Source organism: Halichoeres trimaculatus, unplaced genomic scaffold (genome assembly GCF_033239565.1).
Source record: "Halichoeres trimaculatus isolate MK-OKI-2021-1 unplaced genomic scaffold, fHalTri1.1 fHalTri1_scaffold_13, whole genome shotgun sequence".
Classification (NCBI taxonomy): domain Eukaryota; kingdom Metazoa; phylum Chordata; class Actinopteri; order Labriformes; family Labridae; genus Halichoeres; species Halichoeres trimaculatus.
Genome location: NW_027437191.1, coordinates 16,415,360 through 16,427,230, shown reverse-complemented (window position 1 = coordinate 16,427,230; position 11,871 = coordinate 16,415,360). Strand labels below are relative to the sequence as shown.

The 11,871-nt window shown below is 38.4% G+C and overlaps 1 protein-coding gene across 2 annotated transcripts in view; it reads right to left on the bottom strand.

Annotated features, from left to right (window-relative positions):
* Nucleotides 1-1,663: 1,663 nt before the first annotated feature.
* Nucleotides 1,664-11,871, bottom strand: part of LOC141801877 (inositol-trisphosphate 3-kinase A-like) — a 35,129-nt gene continuing 24,921 nt past the window's right edge. For both annotated transcript variants that reach the window (XM_074685188.1, XM_074685187.1), the window contains exons 8-12: nucleotides 10,633-10,808; nucleotides 9,636-9,840; nucleotides 7,532-7,633; nucleotides 6,967-7,038; nucleotides 1,664-5,316 (exon numbers count right to left, since the gene is read on the bottom strand). In XM_074685188.1, the coding sequence (XP_074541289.1) occupies nucleotides 5,107-5,316; nucleotides 6,967-7,038; nucleotides 7,532-7,633; nucleotides 9,636-9,840; nucleotides 10,633-10,808 (765 nt within the window). In that variant the 3' untranslated portion in view covers nucleotides 1,664-5,106. The remainder of the gene's footprint in view (nucleotides 5,317-6,966; nucleotides 7,039-7,531; nucleotides 7,634-9,635; nucleotides 9,841-10,632; nucleotides 10,809-11,871) is intronic.

Genomic DNA, 11,871 nt, shown 5'->3' with positions numbered 1-11,871 from the left:
TAAAAAGTGGCATGCGTTTCTTTTCTGAATATGTATTTTACTTACAAATGTTACGTTTTTACTCCTGCAATTTCCTTGTCTTCTCTTAAGACAGCACCCTGGAATCAATTTTTAAAACAAGAAAGAAAAGAAAGAAAGACAAGAAGAAAAAAACAACAAAAATATATAAATAACGTGTTATTTAATTTCACCACGTTATATGTGTAGTACAGAACGATGCCGACTTGCCCAACCAGACTAGCTCAACCTTAGCTCCACATGGCTCTGGTCTCCCTCCTGTGCTATGGTCTGCTCCTATTGGCCCATTTTGTCTGTTGACAGGAGGTGGGGTCTGAAATCCGGCTTCTTATTGGTTGGTCACGTGAAGGAAAAAAAAAAAGAAAACAAAAAAGTGAAGGGTTATACTGCATCGCTTTAAAGCCATAACATTAAGCTGTATTTTTATATTGTACGCATCTCCCAAGTAATGTGCTGCAGTGATGATTGAGAAATACAAACATGAACGCCACACGTACAGAAGACAAAAATAAACCGTCCTGTCAGTGGATAGATTGATCTCTGGTGCCATCTGCTGGTGTTTGGACGAAGACAACGCTGCCTTGCTCGGTAACGTTGCACTATGAAAAATATCAAGGTATTGCAGCTGTTTATATTTCCTTACCTTGGACAACGAGATTATTTAAAAAACTGAAAAACAATGCTAAAATTATTAAAAAAAAAAAAAAAAAAAAAAAAAAAAAACTTCTAAAGTGAACATAAATTATTAAAACGGATTTATCGTCGGACTCGGACCCATAAAGTACTCAGAAAAAAACTGTAGAAAGGGTTGTTTCTCTGTAGTGTCATTAAAATGACGACAGAGGGCGCCACAGAGCCACGTTGCCTTTTCATTCTGCAGGATAAAAAGGTTCAAATGCACAAAGTAGCCTTTAAGTGAATAATTATACAGTCTATGGTGAAAACATTTACCATAAAATTGCCTAAAGCTCGAGCATATGAGTGGGTATAATGATACTATGAAGCTATTCTTAAAATTCAATAATAATAATAATAATAATAATAATAATAATAATAATAATAATAATAATAATAATAATAATAATAATAATAAAATTGTTAATAATAAACTTCTGATTTCAGAGACTCAAAAAAATAAAATATATCCTGACATAAAAGTTGAGTGCTACAATGCTTCTGTCATGCAGGAAATTACCCACAGCACTCATAATATGAAAAGACACTCTTTTTTTTTTCCATTAGAGCAAACCTTATTGGGGGAAAAACATTAATGGTGGCATAAAGTAGCTACAAAAGTTGGACACTTGTAGGACCTGCTTGCATGTTGCAGAGTTAAGGGTTGAAAACAATTCCCATCCCTACTGTGTTTGGTTTACCCTTAAAACCTCTCAGCTCCTCAGTCATGTCCTTTCTGTCCCACCTGCTCCGGATGCTGCTGTTGTGGACAGATGTGATTTGAATGGCAAATGCCCTCCATGCAAACACAGCAATCAGTGTGGCTAACAAGAAGCGGCGGCTTCATTAACCCAAGGTCGCTGTGAGTTTCCTGAGGATAGGACAGGAGGTTGTGTCCTGATAGGCCTAAATAATGTGTAGATGTTGTGATTGGATGGAGAGATACTGAAATAATCCAAGAGAGCAGGGTTTTTTTTTTTCCACCAAATACACTCTTTCTTTAAATGAACAAACCAAATAAATATACAAGCCAGAAAAAAACAGAACAATAAGATACTTACTAATGAACAGTTTGGTATGGAAGGTACAGGTTGAAATTAGTGGGAAATGCACTTACTATGTGTACTCTTAAAAGCTAGAAAACAAAGAGCTCTAATACCTGGTGGCTTTGTTAGCCTAGCATAGCAAAGAGGCGCACTTAGCAAAGGGTGGCTTCAAGCCTCGCTCAATTACTCAATTTTTAAAACTGTCAAATTATAATGTCATAACGTGTTGTTTTGCAATCCTAATCACAAGCTTAATGCTAGGCTAAGCTAACCAACTTCAGTTTGATGAGTAACATCGATTTCCACACCTTATATGTTATGTTGAGAGGCTGAAAAATGCATTTCAAAATGTCAAACTACGTCCTACCAGAAGGCACTGCATGAAGTCAAAATCAGTCTTATCCTTTCTACTGTCACAGCAAACCTCAACTGAAAACTATGTTGGGTGTAAATATGTACTGTAGATATGTGTAACCTACACACTGTTTAGTTTTTATTGCTCATCAAGAATCTGTTACATTATATCTTTTTCCTTTTCTGATCTACAAACCAACAGTTTCCCTTCTGCACTCAATGAAATGCATTATTCAATGCATGCATATCCAGTGATTTAAATATGTCACAATGTTTGTCACTTTCCCAATAATTTGACTTTCACTCATACTGTAACACATGCTTGAAAACAAGATAACATAACAGCAAAAAAAACAAAATGTCACAGTATCCTAACTATTAAAACACATCATGTTATAAATAAAAGTAAGATTAAACTCCAAGAGGAAAGTAAACATGCACCCTAAGACTAAGCACAGAAAGCAACATGTAAGACTTGAAGAAACTTCCATTGTAACAGTTAAGTAAAAACCTGTTTTCAGTTGTCTGACTTGGCTTTGTAATGTGAAGAAGGCACTGTGAAGCTTAAATAGGATTGTTCATGGCTGTAAGTGTTCCACAGGACTTAAGTCAACTAAAATAATGTTACACATCAACATCAAACTTCATATATCTTACTGTACATTGTGAACCAACCCAACAAAGTGTGAGAATCATGATGAGCGTCATGCTGGCTGCGAATATCTTACAACTAAAACTAAGCTCTCTGTAAGTTTTCACAAACTACAGTGAGATGTAACATGTTGTTTCACATAATTACCAGTTAATGCCAGATTACCGTGGAAGAAAACACAATTGCTGCCAAAATCCTGTCAGATCAATTTACACTACCTTAATTCTTTTCAACAGCAGAGGGTGAGAGGATGAACAGAGATGAAAAAAACTCAAATAGTTTTCCACAATAGGGCATGCCTAAAATAATGATTCTGTGAGTATAAACACATTTAACTGCCCGATCTATTTCAGTGGAAATGTGGCAGGGTGCTTTAGATGAGGTCGAAAAATAGAAAAATAAATTCTAAGGGACTAAAAGCATGTCAATCTGAGTTAAGATGTAATTTTTTGGTCCAATTATAGATTTTAAACCAAAAATTTTCAGTCAACAAATGAACAGGTTGCAGTCATTACAAGCTGTTGTTTAATTTGCTGTTTTGTATAAAGGTAATGTAAAATTTAGATTTAAAGCTTACTCTGGTTGGTCTAACTGCCCCACAGTGGCTCCAAAAGATGATTGTGGTTATTTGTAATTCGATTTTTTATCACAAACAAATCCCTTTAGTACTTTTAAACCAGCAGGTACTCTCTGTGCAGCCCCAGGTTCTTCTGTACTGAGGAGCTTAAAACATATTTATAGAGTGAACTTTTGCTGTCATGGGATTTATGGCCATTTACTTAGAGTGATCCATAACATTTACATAATTCCTGCAAACTTGTAGTGGGCTTATCTTATGTATTGTTAAAAAATAAAATAAATTGATTAAAAGCTGCTAGCTGTTTTTTCTTCTTGTCATTTGTACCTGGACCAGGTGAAACCGAGCATCTTAGCATCTTCATAGAATTATTTTCATGACAAATGCTGAGTCGTCACTTTTCTGATGTCGTCTTTGATTCTAAAGTGTAAAAATCAGCTCAAAGCAGTATTATTTTTTTTTAATTAAAAAATAAAGTCAAAAATATTTAGTTGGGGAGCAGATATGGCCAAGCAGTTTGGGTTACACCCCTAAACTGTAAAGAAAAGGACATTATTTCACTTGGCTCAATGTGAAGTCGCCACAAAAACTGCTCCCCCTGGTGACTGACTGCAGTATAGGTGGAAATCTATCTTCCTGTTCATTCTAGATGAGCTGTGGTCAAACTTTAAAAATTCAATACACCTCATAGAAATGTTTCTCATGTTCGTGTGCTGTAATGATATGCAGTTATTATTGGGCTGCATTGAGTTCAAGTTTAAGAGGTTAAAAATGAAAAAAAAAAAAAAATCAAAAAAGGACAATGGTAAAAGGCGGTGCCATGCTGTCCATTCTCTATACATTCTATGGTTACACCTCATGATGTTCACTTTCTGCATCACTTCCTACTTTTGTCCTGTCTCCTGCTTTGTCCACTTTCCTGTCCTCACTGAATATTGAATGACTAATAAGCCTGAAAAAAGTTTTTTAAATCATTTTTATTTATGTTTACTCTTATTCTAATATCTTTGAAAAAAAGCGTACCCTACTAAGAAGTGTGTTTTGACAGGTTTTCTGTTTAAACAAGTTGTCCTCCCACTGTGCTCCGTCCTCTACACCTCTCTGTACATGGAGGGCTTTTCTCTCCCTACTTTGTTTTATGTTGTTTTGTAAAAGTGTGTAACCAACTTCTCCCCCTCTCATGGCTTATGTTTATTTAATTTTGCTTCAATTAGCTCCCAGTGTTTCCTGCAGTTCGTCCAAAAAGGAGACCTGTGCCTTAGGAAGAAATACCCTCTGAGCTGAAGGGGAAACACTGAGAAATAATGAAAGATGTATAAACAGTTTTGTCTTTAAAGGATTTGTTTATGATAAAAATATTAAAAAGCACCAGCTTAAGATCTTAATTGCAAGAGGCAATCCACTTTTTATCTTATATTTGGGGCATTAAATTTTGTCCTGCACCTTTATCAAATGTGAAAATGTTCAACCACTGCAGACATTTTGACATGTCATAGTAGAAAGAAACAACGTTGTGATATCTTGTTTGTTTAGGAACTTAATAGGACTGGCCTTTGTTGGTTTAACATAATCTATGAAAAGTTAAAATCTCTCTGAGTGGACATGAATTGTAAAGTGGCACCTATGCAGGGTGTTTCCTGTCGATTGTCATGTGATGATGTGACTTCCAACACGAGGAAAGAAAGGAGGGGTTTCCCAAGGAAGTCCAAAGTGTTCCCAGGAAAAACGGAAGTTTGAACAGAAGGGGTTTTTCTCTCTGTGTTGAAATAAGGGGGCTTCAGACTTCAGGTGTCAGAGTTCACCATGGAAGAAATGATGTCCAACATGCTATCAAGTCCAATGAGATAACCATCCTCCCTGTTTCCCTCTACCCATGATGCTCGGTGGGTCAGCTCCTGTCCGTCAGGAAGAGGTGTGGTCTTCCCAAAGTCGATCATCCAGACTTTAGCCCGCCCCTTGCTGTCGTGGACGAATAACAAGGAGCTGCCAATCACCTACACACACATGCACAAACACACACACAGACACACAGACAATGGGATGAATAAAAAACAGGAAACCTATATGTTTGTGTCCCTTATATCCTGTTTTTCAAAGCTATTTTCTTACACTTATATCTGCTGCGTATGTGCATGCAAGAGTGTCTTCATGAACTGAGTATGTGTGTGTGTGTATGTGTAAGATGGGGCTGTTGCTGTCTAGTTAAAGAAACTTTTTCTGTGTGTAAACTGAGTTTGACTGAGAGACCAAGTGTCATCAAGCTAGATTTAAATGGAAAAAAAATCTTTCCAAGATTTCACAAAGAAAGAAATTGAGGAATTCTGGGGGAGGGAAAATTATTTATTTTCTCATAATGTACTTTCTTTGAAAGTTATTATTCATGGGAATACAAATATTTTTCCCTTTTTTGCTGCAGCAATCAATCGAAATACATCTCATGCTTTTTTTTCATATTTTCTTCTTCAAATATTTTGTCCAAAGAGCCACTCGACAATTACTGGGAATGTTGGATACCACTTTTTTTTCAGACCGATACCAGTACAAGAACTCCATCTTGAGTACTCACTGATACCAAGTTCTGATACTACTAGTAAAATTTCAACAGTGACAGGTAATTTCTAAAAAAGACAACAGTCACTCTGCTACTAAGTTCAAAATAAAACACAAAAAAACTCTTTGAGTTTGTGATTTTTTTAAATAATTAATATATATATATATATATATATATATATATATATATATATATATATATATATATATATATAAATAAATAAATAAATATATATAAAAAATATATATATAAAAAAAATATATATATATATATATATATATATATATATATATATATATATATATATATATATATATATATATATATATATATATATTTTTTTTTTTTAATAAACTGAAGTGCAAAAGCAAAATAAAACAGTTTAACTGTCAACTCTCCCTGGTTCATTCATATTGTCTGAACAGGACCTGGAGCACATTTGCCGTGGTGTCAAATTGCAGCAATGTAGCGACAACTACTAGCTAAGAGGACTTAACGGTTTTTTTTTTCTGCTTTGAGTATCACAAGTACAATACCTTGTACGAGTACAGATACCTTGAAATAAGACTCGCCCATCCCTAGCAATTACCATTGTTGACAAGCAATGATTCCACCAAACGATTTCATGCATTGTTCCAGTAAGTGTAGAGTGTAGGCAGTGCACTTCATATAAGTGAACTTACAGAAGTGCGCGACTTGTAGCACAGCATAAGTTTCCACCACATTCATGGTGGCTACACAAAACGGTGGACTCAAACTGGTTACCTGATCTAGCTACATGAAGCCTAAAAAACTCTGTTTAAAGTTTGGGTGATAGATCACAAAGTGTAGAAGAAAAGAAAACAACAAAGCTGAAAATAACGCAGGATCTGCTAAAACCCACACAGCGAGACCCGAAGGGTCAGAATGCAGTTTTCACAGATTTTTGTCTACAGATCTTATACACTATATATGTTTGGTTATCCCTTTATGAATACTGTTTCAGTGTTGTCTTTTTGGTTCAATTTCAAAATGGTCCAGTCAGTGATTGTCTTTTATCTGCACCGCGGAGGCAGGAGAGCGGATTAACTCTGTTTGTTGGATGTGTTATTACCTCATGTGTTTTGAAGAATGGGGACATCTCCAGAGTGTCTCTGATTTCCTTCAGCCGGGTTAAATAACAGTTCTGGAAAAAAAAAAATACAAGATTTTATATTTAGCTCTTTGGCAGTTCTGCTGACTTCTGATGAAACCACATCAAAACTGAACAGCTGATGTTCTACAGTAAAACTCTTATAAGAGCAGGCTGACCTAGACACAACTAAAGTGGATGTTTTCCAATAAACACTACTACAAGCCTCCACATGCACACAGTACACTCTGTGTGTGTGTGTGTGTGTGTGTGTGTGTGTGTGTGTGTGTGTGTGTGTGTGTGTGTGTGTGTGTGTGTGTGTGTGTGTGTGTGTGCGCGCGTGAGGAGGGGGGAATAAGAAACCAGGGAGTTCCCAAGGACTTCCCTTTTCTTACATCCCTCGAGGCTTAGGGTCACACTGTGTGTTTGTGTCTCTGTGAGTTTCCCATGGGGTTATTAAAACAGCTTGGAGCATTTTTATTTCCACTCCTCGTCAAGTTTCTTTTTCTGACTTAGGGCAGCAATACACAGTCAGAGTCATACTCACCAATATGTCCTTGTTTCCTTTGACGAAGTCCTGGAAGGCCGCACTCACTTGCTCTCTCGTCTTTGTCTTTTTGAAATCTCTGTTCACAGTCCCGTCTTCCTTCTACAGAGCAAAGGAGAGAGGATTTAAGACAAAATGTACTTTAGGTATCTATTTTTGAATGCCCATTGACTCTTTGTCCTCATAAATAGCAACTTCCAGGTGAGGTGCAGAGATGGGAAGGCTGGGAGGCACAGAAAGGGAGGAAGGAGACTGGGAAGACGGGTGGAAAAATGAGAAACCAGGACAAAGGAGAGGAAAGGAAATGTGGGATATTTTTAGAGTTTAAGCTTTAGAGGATTTCATGACTAGTAAAAAAAAACTGTATCCATAAAACTAGAATTGTGCCCTTGGCGTCACTCCCACAACATGACAGTGCCTGTTACAAGAAAGATTTTGGCTTCACTTTTGTGCAAAAGGAAAGGAAAAGAGGCGTCATTCATCTTTATGGAAGTCAATATGCTAATATGGCAGCTTACTGTAAGTATTACTCGCACAGCACCATCAGAGGAGTCACCAGACGTGATCAACAACTTAGGTGTTTGTTCACAGTGGAATAAATGAGCTTTTCTTCTGCTGTTGGCTGCCTGGCAACATGACACTTTTTGAAGCCAAAACTATTTGTCCCCTCATGGTTCATGTTAGAGTCCGGGAGCTCTCTCTGTGTCGCACATACACACACATTATGCCTGATTAAAGACTGCTTTTCTATATATAAAAGTATATATGGTCTAAACACACAATTAAAAGCACAGTGTTTCTCCTACCATTGAATTGGGGGCCAGGCCACCTGCTACGCAACGGAGGCACCTGCCCCCCCTGGAAATCGAGTTAATTCTATTTTCCATATAGCGCCAGATCACAGCAAAAGTAATTTATCATTTGTACGTCGTCGTGTTCACATTTCTCCTTGCACTGTTTCGCACATACGAACACGCATACGAAGCACATTCGATATAGCGGACAGAGAGCTGGGAAAACCTACGCACGAAACGTTTTCCAGCGCCTTCTCTATGAAAACCTAGGGGAAACACTGAAAGCATATAAACTAAGTAGGGATGTCCCAATCAGCATTGTTTGTCCCTGATCCTGATTCCGGTTATTTAGGATTGAATATCACAGAGTCTCGATCCGATTTGTGGGTTTGGAGATAAACTTCTTTGAAGGAGTAAGTAAGTGAAGCTGAACACTGTTTTGTTTTGTGAGTTAACAATACTTGAGCTTACTAAGTCCATTTAACTTGGTCCAGTTTTATAGTTAAAACCCTCTAGAAGCCAAACCCATCAGCGGGATCAAACTACTACTTATTTCTAAATGACTGACATTTCTTTTAAGGCACAGAAACACCGGAGCAGCCTTTCCTCTGTAAGTGAACTATGTTGTATTATGGTTTATGAGGTTGGGTGCACTTATAGTGCTTTTACAGACGCATTGGCAATTTTTGCTCACTGACTGCTCAAGTGAATGATCAGTTGAGAGATCAGATAATTTTCCAAATCACCAATTCTTGAAAACACGTCAAATCAGCCCGATCAGATGCTAGAGATCGGGAAAGGGACATCCCTAGAACTCAGTGAACTCCTCACACACATACAAACACACACTTCTGTTTCTGGGGATAACCCTCAGTGTCTTGGCAACAGACTGCCAGGAGGTAATGAATGTCCTTATATAGCCACAACCTCTAAAAAATAAAGACAGCTCAGACTGAGGAGTGAGTGTGTGTGTGTGTGTGTGTGTGTGTGTGTGTGTGTGTGTGTGTGTGTGTGTGTGTGTGTGTGTGTGTGTGTGTGTGTGTGTGTGTGTGTGTGTGTGTGTGTGTGTGTGTGTGTGTGTGTGATGTCAGTGCCAGATGCTTGAGGCTTATAGAGCTGCCACGGACAGACCTCATGTTTGACAAAGGAACTCCTGCACAAACATTTGCTTCAGAGGAAGTTTCTGTCCAAAACAGGAAGTTCGCCCCTGCCCCTGAAGGACATACACACACCCTCAAAAAAAGACACACTAAACTCTGGAAGAAAGGAGGGAAGGAAGGCCATATATACACACACATTGTTCATCTTACCTTGACTCCCTCTATCCTGAACCCCAGGGTGGCGGTGGAGCTGATGGTCTCTCTCCACTGCATGTATCGAGGTTTCGTCACCACTTTCTGCTCGTTTTCCTCAGGCGTTGGCGCCTCGGGGTCCACCTCTATCATTTTCTGATACATGTCAGGTCTCGGGGAGGGCTTCTTGCGAGCTTTAGTTAGCTCTTCCTCAAGGTAGGTCCTGTAGGGAGAGAAGAAACTGTTTGAGGGGATGGTTGACAGACGTTAGCATGAAGAGGAAAAGTAAAAATAAAGGTGTGAAGCCAGTATGTCTGTCAGATAACACCTCATAGCAGCTCAAATGCGTGTTATGCAAAACCTTTTAAGGGGGTAACTCACTGTTTTGACTTGTTTACTACAGCTTCTGCCTTTTTCCCCCAGTTTGTCTTTGGATTAAAACCCTGTATCTAATCAGCTCAGTAGTCCAAACAAGTGGTTGAATAAAAGAAAATGTATATGTTGTTTCGACCACCTTTACAAGTTATTCAGATATTTTTGTTCTCAAGAACACAATAGCAGAGGCAAAAACATGCATTAGGAGATTATTTCACCTATTTCCTCGAGAGAAACAAACAAAAACTGTCCCAATCTTTATGTACGAAGAGACTTACTGTAGTTGAATGACTCTGAGCTGGCCAGAAAGTGTTGAAATGACAGATCAACACACTTAAAGACCTTTTGTAATAGAGGTCTACTCACAAGTTTTTTTTCAGAGCTGTTGCCCTCTTCTGCATTTTCTCAGCACAAGAATCATTATTCAGAAAATAGTGCCAAATGTCAGCAAAGTTAAAACATTTTTAACATCTCTGTGCAAGCTAATGAAACAAATACTTGTTTTTGGTTTCATACAAAAGTCTTTGAATAACAAAAGCAAGTATTTTAAACTTCTTCTTTCTTTATTTCCTGATGTTTAGAGGGACTTCTAACACATCCAACACCTGAAGATGTCTTAAAATGGGATTTTTTTTTTCACCTCACTCCCATCTTACAGTCCATCACACACGGGAAGTCAAACTCGGCAAGCAGATCCTCCATCTGGTTGTATTTTTGGCCATCCTTCTCCACGTCTCCATGGTAACCTGGGACGTACGGCCGAAGGACGTCCTTCATCAGGAGGGACAAACAGCGCTGCTCACAGTCACAGTGTTTCTAGAAGATATCGAGGACAGAGTTATTATTCCTCTTATTCATAATCAGAAATTCATGTTGAACTTTTCTGATCCAGTGCGTAAAGTGAGGATTCAACCCCCTAACCCACCACCACTAATCTATACTATACTAATCTATTCCTTCTAACTGAGACCATATACAAATCTACTGTCCTCCAGATATGTCTCCCGTACAAAAACTTGAATATCTTAATAGTGGAGTCTCAGCTTCACTGTAGATAGTCAGTCATACAGAGCCCTTACTTTAGACTCTGGCTTACTTCAGCGACATATGAAAAAGAAACAGACTGTTTCATGTTTTACTTACAGTTTCTAGGTCTTAAAGTTAGGGTCTGCAGGATTTCCCTGAAGAATAAAATGTCAACTCTTACAAGAGTAATCCTGCTCAATCAGCACCTATGGGCCATGTGTGTCAGTGTCTGTGTCTGCCCGGAACCCTCGCCTCTGTCTGAATGTTGATGTTTTGGTTATGTTAGGGCTTTATTGGGCGGAGAGTAGGCGCGGTTACCTCAGCCAATTACAGAGCACCCAGTGCGGAAATGACTTAGCATGTTGATGATGGTGAGTGGAAGAAGCTATTCAGAGCAAATACGATAGTGGACGTAGCATGGAGGAAGAAAGACACCACTTAAGTAAAAAGAGTGATGCAAGTTGATTCGCATACAATACCCGCGATTAGCTTGTGCTTACACATCTGGAGCACGGCTTTCTAGTCTCTCCCAAGTAGAAACACGATGCTACAGGTAGTTGCTGGGCTTGTAAGTGTGTTCACGTAGTCACAGTTGGAGGCAGTGGGAGTGTGCTGCTGCTGGCACTGAGCCAAGGAGGAGGAGCCCAGTTTGAATGTTGTGTTTACTAACAAGTCACAAAAACTCCTGCAGACCCTACCTTTAAGTTTGAAGAAAGCACATCGTGATGGTGTGAAAGATTATCAAAACAAAAAATGAAAGCCTTTTCTCATGTGACATCAAGAGGAGAAATACACAACACTATAAGAAGATTGTTAGCTGCATTATGCTAACAAGACTGATGAAAAACAGCCT